Source organism: Nannospalax galili, unplaced genomic scaffold (genome assembly GCF_000622305.1).
Source record: "Nannospalax galili isolate Female #2095 unplaced genomic scaffold, S.galili_v1.0 scaffold334, whole genome shotgun sequence".
Lineage (NCBI taxonomy): Eukaryota > Metazoa > Chordata > Mammalia > Rodentia > Spalacidae > Nannospalax > Nannospalax galili.
In genome coordinates this window covers 3,739,238-3,750,750 of record NW_008336888.1, presented here as the reverse complement: position 1 = coordinate 3,750,750, position 11,513 = coordinate 3,739,238, and the positions used below count along the sequence as shown (strand labels likewise).

The 11,513-nt window shown below is 42.0% G+C and overlaps 1 protein-coding gene across 5 annotated transcripts in view; it reads left to right on the top strand.

Annotated features, from left to right (window-relative positions):
- Positions 1-11,513, top strand: part of Snx31 (sorting nexin 31) — a 123,309-nt gene that overhangs the window by 35,495 nt on the left and 76,301 nt on the right. For all 5 annotated transcript variants that reach the window (XM_008831559.2, XM_029562786.1, XM_029562785.1 and 2 more), the window contains 2 exons: positions 6,720-6,830; positions 8,681-8,771. In XM_008831559.2, coding sequence (XP_008829781.1) covers positions 6,720-6,830; positions 8,681-8,771 — 202 coding nt within the window. The remainder of the gene's footprint in view (positions 1-6,719; positions 6,831-8,680; positions 8,772-11,513) is intronic.

Sequence of the window (11,513 nt, the reverse complement as noted above, 5' to 3'; positions counted from 1 at the left end):
AGTCAGGAGGTTTTGTATTACTGTTTCAATTTCTTTTTGTGATATGGGTCTGTTTAAGCTGTTAATCTCTTCTTGGTTTAGTTTTGGTGGTTCCCATGCCTTTAGATATGCGTCCATTTCTTTTAGGTTTTCAAATTTAGTAGCATATAGGTTTTTAAAGTATTCTCTCATAATGTTCTGTATCTTTCTGGTGTATCGTGTGATGTTTCCCCTTTCATCTTTGATTTTGTTGATTTGAAGGTGCTCTTTCTTTCTTTTGGTTAACTGGACTAGCGGTCTGTCAATCTTGTTTTTCTTTTCAAAGAACTAGCTCTTGGATTCATTGATTTTTGCATTGTTTTTTTTCGATTTCATTAATTTCTTCCCTGATTATTGTTATTTCTTCTTGTCTTCTGGGTTTGGGTTTCATTTGGTGTTGCTTTTCAAGTGTCTTGAGTTGCAATGTTAAGTCATTTATTTGTCTTCTTTCCGTTTTTTTTGATGTAGGCACTTAGAGCTATAAACTTCCCTCTAAGAACAGCTTTCAGCGTGTCCCACAGGTTTTGTTGTGTTGTATTGTCCTTTTCATTTAATTCCAGGAATACTTTTATTTCTTTCTTAATTTCTCTTTTGACCCATTCATCATTCAGGAGTGTGCTGTTTAATCTCCATGTGTTCATGTGGTGATTAGGGCTTCTTCTGGTGTTGACTGTAAGCTTTATTGCATTGTGGTCTGATAGAATGCATGGAATTATTTCAATCTTTTTGTATTTGTTGAGGTTTGTTTTGTGTCCCATATATGGTCGATTTTGGAGATGGTTCCATGGTGTTCTGAGTAGAAAGTATGTCCTTTGTTGCTTGGGTGGAATATTCGGTAGATGTCTGTTAAGTCAATTTGATATGTGATATTGTTTAATTCAGATGTCTTTCTGTTAATTCTCTGCCCTCTTGACCTATCTAATGGAGACAGTGGGGTATTGAAGTCCCCTACTGTTAAAGAGTTGGGATTAATCTGGGTCTTAAAGTCTTGTAATATTGTTTTTATGAGGTTGTGTGCACCAGAGTTTGGTGAATATATGTTCATGATTGTAGTATCTTCTTGATTTATTGTTCCTTTGATCAGAATGAAGTGGGCCTCTTTATCTCTTCTGATTAGTTTTAGTTTAAAGTCTATTTTGGCAGATATTAGAATTGCTACGCCTGTTTTTTTTTTTTTTTAGTACCATTTGCTTGATATATTTTCTTTCATCCTTTCACTTTAAGATAGTGTCTGTCTTTGAAAGTGAGATGAGTTTCTTGCAGACAACAAAAAGATGGGTTTTGTTTCTTAATCCATTCACCTAGTCTGTGTCTTTTGACTGGGGAGTTCAGTCCATTAAAATTTAAAGTTATTAATGAAAGATGAGTATTGAATCCTGTCATTTTTATTTCTGTTTACATTCTTGATATAGCTGTACTTTTCCACAGTTATACCTTCATTGAATTTCTTTCTGCAACCCCTTGGGTACAGTCATTCCTTTCTTCAGCTCTTTGTATTGCTTCCAGAACTCTCTGAAGGGCTGGTTTTGTGGACATGAATTCCTTCAGCCTATTTATGTCATGGAAGATTTTTCTTTCCCCTTCAACTATAATAGATATTTTGGCTGGGTATAGTAATCTGGGTTGGCATCTGTGGTCATTTAACACTGGGAATACTTTGGTCCAGGCTCTTCTGGCTTTCCTAGTTTGCACTGAAAAGTCAGCTGTAATCCTAATGGGTTTTCCTTTATATGTGACTTGTTTCTCTTTTGCAGCTTTCAGTATTGTCTCTTTGTTTTGTACATTTAGTGTTTTTACTATGATGTGCCATGGAGAGTTTCTTTTCTGGTCCTCTCTGTTTGGTGTTCTATATGCTTCTTGTATTTGTATGGGCATGTCTTTCTTTAATTTTGGGAAATTTTCTTCCACAATTCTTTTGAAGATCTGGTCCATGCCATTATCTTGGGATTTTTCTCCTTCTTGTGTGCCTATGATTCATAAGTTTGGTCTTTTAATGGTGTCACACAATTCCTGCATATTCCATTCTTGTGCTTTCTTAAATTTTTCATAATCTTTGCTTGAGTGGTCTAGTTCGTCCTCTTTATCTTCCAGTGTTGATACTCTGTTTTCCATTGGTGGCTGTGCCACCCAGAGATGCAAAGGGAAATGGGGGTGGGAATCAGTCCCAAGGGTTCCTGGGGACTGCACTGAGGAACTGGGTTGGTCTGGGTGCAAATGATCAGGAAGAGGAAAGGTCAGCCCTGGAGTCCAGGAAAGAGGCTGGTGGGTTGTGCCGACCAGGGAAGCAGAGGGAGGTGAGGGCCGGGCTAGGCCCAGAGGGCTCCTGGGGGGTCCCAGAAGGAACTGAGTTGGTCTGGATGCAAACGATCAGGAAGCAGTGGTGGTTCCCCAGGTGCCTGCGGCACCGAGACAAGGAATAGGACAGGTCCCAGGCTAGGAGGAGAGACAGATGGGGAGATAGGAGGGTGAATGAGACTCGGGGAGTCAAGGTGCAGAGGGTGTGATCAACTTACCCCAGAGAGAGGCCTGCCAGTAGGAGAGGGAACTTTTTTTTTTTTTTTTAAATAAGATCCAATTCTGCCGTCTTGATTTCCCCCCACTAATTCTGTCTTTGTATTACTTTTACATTTTATTAATTAGATAACTCACAGATGAATGCATTTAAATAAATATTACCTATTACAGGGCTGGAGAGATGGCTCAGCAGTTAAGAACACTGGTTGTTCTTGCAGAAGACCTGGGTTCGAATCCCAGCACCCACATGGCAGCTAACAACTATCTGTAACTCCAGTTCCGGGGATCTGATGGCCTCTTCTGTCCTCTGTGGGTATTGCACAACACAGGTGCACTTGCATACATGCAGGCAATACACTTGTACACATAAAATAAAAATAATATATTGAAAAAAATAATACATATGACATATAGAATTAAATCTGCTCTAATCACCATTCCAAACATCTGTTTTTCTGTTGCCTTTTTCTCTAGAGAGGCTGACTAGATTCACCAGATGGACAAGTAGTGGGGAAAGGCTGGGGTGACATCACAGTGGACAGTAGCAGGGATAACAGAGTATAAGGGCTCTAGTGGGGGGAGGGAGGCTATGCAGGAGGGAGCCATCTGGGAAGTGGGTATATAGATAAATAATGTTGTGTGGGATGTTCTGTATGATACACCAAAAAAAAAATCAACAAATTAAAAAAAATTAATTATATTTGAGGAGGAATCATAAAAATTTACATCATGTTAATTAGTAGAGGTGATAAACATTACCATTGAAATCTACCCAATGACTTTATAGACATACACAGTTGCCAGGTGCGGGGGATTCGAGCCTGCGACCCCCCGCGCAAGGATGACTGGGGATGAGTAAGTGTGCCGTTCACCAGCCCTTGTCGCCCCCAGCACCAGGAACAATCAGATGCAATGGGGAGTCTAGTCAAGCAGGAGCTCATTTATTGCAGGTGTTACAGAGCTTATAAACACATCTGGAAATCCCCCTCCCCCCTGAGGGTGTGTCTTAAGGATGATCATGCGCTGATCATGCACTCCTCAGCAGTGCGGAAGTATCCATCGGACTTTCAAAACAAGTCAGGCGGCGCCCCAGTAACTTCCTCTCAGCATCACCTTGGCAAGACGGGGCCTTTAGGTCCCCACACCAGGGATCTGAGTGCAACCAATTATACTAGTAATAATCAGATACATACAGATTAGAGATGAACGTGCCAACATCTCAGTGTTATGAGCAAAAACAATGAGTCTTTCTGTAAGAAACAGTATATTTTAAAATGAAGTGGAGATCTTTTTTAAAGGTTAAAAACTCATTCAGTTTTATGTTTTACAGGGCTTATACTGAGTTCAATATTGTATAACTGTATTAATTCAACAGCAAACCTAGAAACTTACAGCCACTTTTGAAAGAGTTGTATCTTTGCTCTGGAAACTGTTATTGAGTATGTTAAAGCTGTAATGAAATCCTTCTTCTAAAAAAAATTGTATATGACATATAGTATCAAATCTCCTGTAATCACCACTCCAAACATCTGTTTTTAATCTGGTGCCTTTTTCTCATCACGTGAACACATTTTAGTACAATTATTTCTCTTATCATATCATTATTAAATCTTTATTTTGATAAAGTAAAATATGCCTATAGTTTAAAATCAAAATAGTGCTAAAAAGGATAATAACATAACAATCCCTTGACATCTGGAGGCTTTCAAAATGATTTTCAAATCTTGTGGCTTTTTCTTCAGACAGTTAAAAATCTGTAGTTAATGATAGCTATCTGTGACTACCCGAATTGTCCATTTCTTGACATTGTCCATGGACTGTCATGGAGATACGGAATTTAGCTTCTTTTTATCCCTCTGACATGTCTACCCTCTTCCCAACTTGGCACACCACAATATAAGCATCTGTAATATTTTATGAAAATATTTTTTCCTTTAGAGCTGAACACTCTCTATAGTACCTTTACTTCCTTGAATGATGTTTATTTTTCCTTAAGCTAAAACTTCACTGTTTAAAAGAAAAATAATATTGATTGTCCTTAAATGTATGACTAATGCCTTCTGTATCTGAACACAGACATTTCCCTATGGTCAAATGAGTCAGTGCTGGGGACTGAACCCAAGGCCTGTTTTATTCTAGATACATGTTCTGCCACTGAGATAGCCCCAAATTGCTTTTCAGTCACAAAAGGAAATTCACTCATTTAACTGAAGTCATGGAGGTTAGATTTGCTCCCTCTTCTCACTCCTCACCCCAAATGCTGCTTTTTCCGGGTTGATGACCTTCTCTGAGACTCACTCTGTGCTGTGGTAAGAGAGGGCATTGGCTTCAAGATTAGCTGGCCAGCTGCAGGAGTGAATCTGACTCCCTAATACAGGGAGAACAGCATTGGGTGGGGCAACCTGTATCACCTTGAACACTGGTACAGTTAGATGTCCCATGAGCAGTGTGAGGACACTGGAGGATGGGTTTATCGACAAAAAACATTTCAGGTTTGCATTATAGAGTATTTCTCTGGCTGCTGGTGAAGAGTGCTTTGTGTGCCCAGGAGTGCAGGGAGAATGGATGCAGGGGCCTGATAGGATGCCACAGCAGGAGGCCAGGACAGGGGAGGAGTTAAGTGGGTCTAAGATACTGGTGATAGAGGCAGTTTAGGATGTAAAATATGTAAGATCAGGATCTGATTGAATGTGAGTGTTGAACATACCTTTCTTTGTGTTTGTTTTGTTGTTGTTGTTTTGTTTTTGAGACAGGGTCTCCTATAGCTCAGCCTGTCCTTGACCTCACTGTGTAGCTGAGGATGACCTTGAGCTTCTGATTCTCCAGCCTGTTCCTCCTGAGCACTGAGATTGTAGGAATAAGCCACCATACTCAGTTTATATGGTGGGAATCGAACCTCTGGCTTTATGCATTCTAGGCGAGCACTCTACCAATTGAGCTACTGAAACTTTCTTGACTCCTTTATTTCTTACCTGTTATCCCTAAGTCAAGTCAAAGCTATGTAGCTTTCTCCTCATTCTTATCACTAAAAACCCAAAGCAATAAAACTCCAGAATGGCACCTGAATGTGTGTGATGAGTGCTGCTCCATGATCCTCAAGTGTCCCTTCCCAAGCCCTTGCCACAGTCTTCTTAGATGGAGTGATTATTATCCTTATTTTAGAGCTGAAGGAATGAGGTAAAAAGAAGGGATGTTACCTGTCCAGACTTATGCAAGGTCATGTGCCAGGAATGAAGGAACCCCGAAACAGTGGAATTGGGAGTGTAGTTTCTAGGGTGTTGAAGACTTGAAGGTGCTGGGAGGCAGCTCACCTGCAGAGGTCACAGATGCCCCACATCCCCTGACCTGTGTCTTGTCCATAGGCTCTTCCTGGGTTGTCTCCTTTGTAATGCACTGGTAATAGTAAGTAAACTGTTTCCTTGAATTCTTTGAGTCATTCTAGCAAATTATGGAGGCTGAGAGGAGTCACAAGGACCCCAGAATTGGTAGTGAGCTAGAAAAGACATATGAGTAGCCTGGACTTCCAAAGTGGGGCAGTCTGGTAGAGCTGAACCCTTTAACTTGTGGGCAAATCATGTTAGCACTGAATTGAATTCATGGGTGCCCATCTGGTGTTCAAGAATTGGGGAACTGAACTTGATGTGGTGGTACATGCCTTTAATTCCAGCACTCAGGAGGCAGACAAAGGCAGGCAGATCTCTGTAAGTTTGAGGCTAGCCTGGTTTGTTTACTGAATTCTAGTCTATCCAGGGCTGCATTGTGAGACCTTGTCTAAAAAAATTTTTTTTAAAGAATTGGGAAGTTAGTTGCCATGAACAGTACCCCTATTCATATAGTGCATCAGAAAAAACCTGACCTCTAGACATTTAGGGATGCTTAGACGTATGAATCTATGAGTTAATTTCTGAGATTCCTGAAGATGTGGGTGATTTTATAAAAAGGATTTTCTCTCCTGCATGGATGCTCTGTTGTTTGTTTGGAAATGATTCAGACTTCATGTTATTGCTCTTCCTTGACCCCTCTCCATTCCCTTTTTCACTCCTACTCTACCCCCCAAAAGAACCTCCATTACATCTCTGTACTGGACTCTTGTGGACCTCGAGTACCATCGCAGGGACAGGAAACCAGGGACTGCTGGTTTTCTCTGTGACCAGTGTGGAAACTGACTGTTCTCCTTTTGTTTACAGAACACTTTTAACATCACAACCAGGAAAGTTTCTCTGGATGTATTTCTGCCCAATGGAAGGGGCATTAAAGTGGAAATTCTAACATCAGATACAGCTGAAAGAGTCCTAGAGGTAAACTTTGTGTAGACTCTACTTCCAGACCAAGATGTTGGGACAGTTCTTGTAAAACAGGGACTGCAATGTGGTTACCTTCCAGAAGCTTCCTGCCTATCATTTTACTCTATGGCTGACTTATCTGTAGCGGTGCTGGGATTTCTTGGGATACCTACCAAGGAACCTGAGCTATAGCCCATCTTCCAGGGTCTCTGTGATTTTTACCCTTCCTGTGGGCATCAGTTCTCTTGAGACCTCTGAGGGTTCTTGTAAGGCTGTGGCTACTTCCCTGGTAATCACCAGGCTGGATCCTGGCAATGTGCAGAAAGCTCTGTCCCAGAATGCTACATGGATAGAGGAGGAAGGAGAGTGGTGCCTGGCAATCTGGAATAGGCCATATCCAGGTAGGTAGTGGTAGTGTACAGCTGTGACTCCTCGCATCTCAGTGGATCAGGAAGCTGAGACTGACAGGTTATTTCTCAAAGGCCTCTTCTCCTATATGTAGAAAGCCCCTAAAGCCACACTCCCTCAGGTCTAATGTTGAGCACCAAGGGCCAGACAAGCTTGGGTCATTTTGAGCATGACAAGGGTGAGACCCTGAGAGCATCCTCTCTCCTTCAGATGTGGCATCACCAGCTCTGCCTCCCATCCTTTACCCTTCTGCCCAGCTGGCCTGCAGAGGAAATGGTGCCTTCTCAAGCCCACTCTAGGGGCAGGGCTAGATGGGGAGTCAGATGATCTGTGGTCCCTACCAAGGGAAAGTGAATGGCGGTATACTCCATTGTTGTGAGGACACTCTCTGTGGTAAAGATGAAACTGTTGATGTTAAGATGAAAGCCAGCTGATGTCCAAGTCAAAGAGGAATGTGAAATGAAGGCAGCCTGGGCTTGGGATTGGAAGTTTTCCTAGAGCCAAGGTCATAGCAGATTACAATTGATGGGATCTCATTTGCACTGAACCAAGGCCACAGAAAATTGCACTTAACCGTGGTAGGAAGCATCAAAGAGAAGCAGGCCTGGGTGTCAAAGGGGAATGCCAACAAATACATTTTTGTAGGCCCTCTGAGTAATGGGAAATGGCTCCTTACCCAGGGCATGGTAAGCCAGCCTACAGGAACGGAGACTGCCATGCAAGGCCTACGGCTACATGCTGTAGAAGGATAGATGTTTGTGGAAAATGCTGCTGCTTCCCCTCAAGGGACAATAGACACTTAAACAATCCAGAACATGTGTCCACACCCAAGATAGGACAGCCAGCCTCAGTGGAGGCCAGTCTCTGTCCACTGAGGTGGGCTTGGATTTTATTTTTTTCAGTCTAAATTTTTTATGTTCTAAGGTTTCTAGAATGAATATTGTGTTAGCTGTTTTTCTCATTGCTGTGACAGGATACCTGACAGAAACAATTTAAAGGAGAAGGGATTTATTTTGGCTCACAGTTTAAGAGGGTGCAGTCTATCATGGTGGGGAAGTCTTGGTAGAGCTGATGGTGGGAGTGTACAGCGGTGATTCCTCACATCTCAGTGGATCAGGAAGCAGAGAATCTGGGTCAGAAGTGAAGCTGGACTATAACCTTTAAGCCCCATACCTGTGGTCTTATGTCTACCAGCTAAGTTTCATGGCTAAAAGTTTCCACAACTTTCAAATGCAGAGCCAACAGCTGGCAACCAAGAGTTCAGATGCATGGAGACATTTCAGATTCAAACTCTAATAAGTCTGTACCATTTTTAGATTCTAAAATGTTTCCTTGAATGTCTACTGACCTGCAGAAGCACTTGTGGTATGCATTAGCCACTTTCAGTCCTTCACATTACAGTTGAGAAGTGTGGTTATCATCCTAACATTTCCCCTTTTGCTTATTTCTGGTTAAAGGTGGTATCACACAAACTTGGACTGCATCCAGAGCTCTTGGGCTACTTTGGCCTCTTTCTTATTCGGTGTTTCAAGGAAGGAAAACTCTCTGGTAAGAAAGAAAAGGGGAAGCCAGGAAATGGAGTGGTATGAACAAGGGCTTGGCCCAGAGGTGTGGGAGGTACCACTGAAGGACCAGCCACTCCTCGGGTGTGGTGCCTGCTACTGTTCTCAGCCCTGGATCAAAGGGTTAGGGAATGGACGGTTTTGTCCTTGTTCAGACTGAGTTGGGCAAGCAGCCCCAGAGGCACTATGTCAGTTTAACTTCATGTTATTGTGAGACCATGCCTGATGGAAACAACATAAGGAAGAATTATTTTTCTCATAGTTTCTCATGACAGAGAGGAGTAGAACTGACTGTTCAACTTATAGCAGCCAGCAAGCAGAACAGAGCAGTTCACATCATGACAGACATGAAGTAGAACAGAGCAGTTCACATCATGGCAGACAGGAAGCAGAACAGAGCAGTTCACATCATGGAAGACAGGAAGCAGAACAGAGCAGTTCACATCATGGCAGACAGGAAGCAGAACAGAATGATTCACATCATGGCAGACAGGAAGCAGAACAGACAGTTCACATCATGGCAGACAGGAAGCAGAACAGAATGATTCACATCATGGCAGACAGGAAGCAGAACAGAATGATTCACATCATGGTAGACAGGAAGCAGAACAGAGCAGTTCACATCATGGCAGACAGGAAGCAGAACAGAATGATTCACATCATGGCAGACAGGAAGCAGAATAGACAGTTCACATCATGGCAGACAGGAAGCAGAACAGAGGAGTTCACATCATGGCAGACAGGAAGCAGAACAGAGCAGTTCACATCATGACAGACAGGAAGCAGAGTGCAAAGAATAGAAGAGGAAGCCTGGACAAGGAAAAGTCAGCAAAGATACATCCTTGGAAGTTTACTTTTTCCAACTAGGCCCCACTTCCTGCCAGTAATGCCATCATATTATGAACCCATCAAGGGATTAAGCCATGTATTATGCCATAGCCTTTATGATGTAACCATGTCTGAAAATGACATCAAAAACATGCCCAGAGATATTCTTTATTCTCCTAGGCTTTCCTCAGTGTAGTTAAACTGACAAGATTAGCCATCACACACACACACACACACACACACACACACACACACACACAGAGAGAGAGAGAGAGAGAGAGAGAGAGAGATTAACTATCATATGTGATATGGTCAAAAAATCTCAGGTTGGTTCAATACCTGCACTTTCTCTTGCGTCTACTGTGGTCTCAATCTTGGTTATCCCATCACTTTTACCCCTGGCCTGGCTGCTGGCTACACCATGACCTCCTAGTAGATAGTGTTAGACTCCTGATATCAAGAGATCCCACCACCATGCACTGCCTCCTTATAAAGGAATATTTGTTATAAAATACAAATGATTTATGCATTCTTAGATTCTTTAAAGAAATCCTAATGGAAGAGTAGATGATGACAGCTCAGGGGCTGGAGAGATGGCTTAGCAGTTAAGAGCACTGACTGTTCTTTTAGAAGACCTGGGTTTGAATCCCAGCACCCATATGGCAGCTATCAACTGTCTATAACTTCAATTCCAGGGGATCCAAAGCCCTCTTCTGACCTCCGGGGGCACTGCACAACACGGGTGCATTTACATACATGCAGGCAAAACACTAATACACATAAAATAAAAATAAATAAATAATTAAATAGTTTAAAAAAATAGATGAGAGTCCCACACCAGGGCTTTTTCTTCCTCTCCCCTGCATTCTAGACAATGCAAGCCTTTCTTAACTGTGAAAGGGTATCATTTACTTTAAGCAGTGGGAAAGTGGTTTTGAGTTGGAAATCAAAGGGCTTGGATAAGCTGTACCATAGGGTAAAATATCCTACTCAAGGGGCTGGGATTTGATGGAAATAAAATATTATTGATTTTTGAATGAATTTTAGACATTAAAAATACATATATAGCCGGGCGTGGTGGTGCATGCCTTTAATCCCAGCACTTGGGAGGCAGAGACAGGAGGATCTCTGTGAGTTTGAGGCCAGCATGGTCTACAGAGCGAGTTCCAGGCAGCTAGAGCTACAGGGAGACCCTGTCTCAAAAAGACCAAAAAAAAAAAAAAATACATATACATATACATGCGAGAGAATATTTTTGTCCCCTCACTCAATTATATTGCCTTACTTTCTCATTTGAAATCTTCTGTATATAAACTGAGTGCTGTTTCAATCAGTAAGACTGACTGTCATGAGGCCACTATGCCAGAAACATAAGACAAGTATGTTAGTGTCTTTGGATGTCAGAATTTATTGAATAATAATAAATTCATAATGGCAGAAATTTGCCAGATTATACTGCCTACTCTGGAAATCTGGCCAAGGTAAACACCAGTTCTTTTATTCCAACCAATCTTAATTACTAATATTAACTCATATCACACAGCAAATAGCACACAGTAAATTTCTCTCTGTGGGCCAGGCGTGGTGGTGCATGCCTTCATTCCCAGCACTTGGGAGGCAGAGGCAGGTGGGTCTCTGTGAATTCAAGGCCAGTCTGGACTACATAGTGAGTTCCAGGCCAGCTGGGGCTACAGGGAGACCCTGTTTCAAAAAGACGCCAAAAAAAAAAATTCTCTCTGTATATATGCATATATGTGGTTTACATAATGACTATAAGTTAAAGAGGCTATAGCTGAGTTCGAGAGACTTCAGAAATGGACCGAGAGAAATTCAATAGAGTCTGTATTGACAAGATAACAAACCCCAAACAACTTCAGGACAGAAGCTGTTGTTGTAGCGG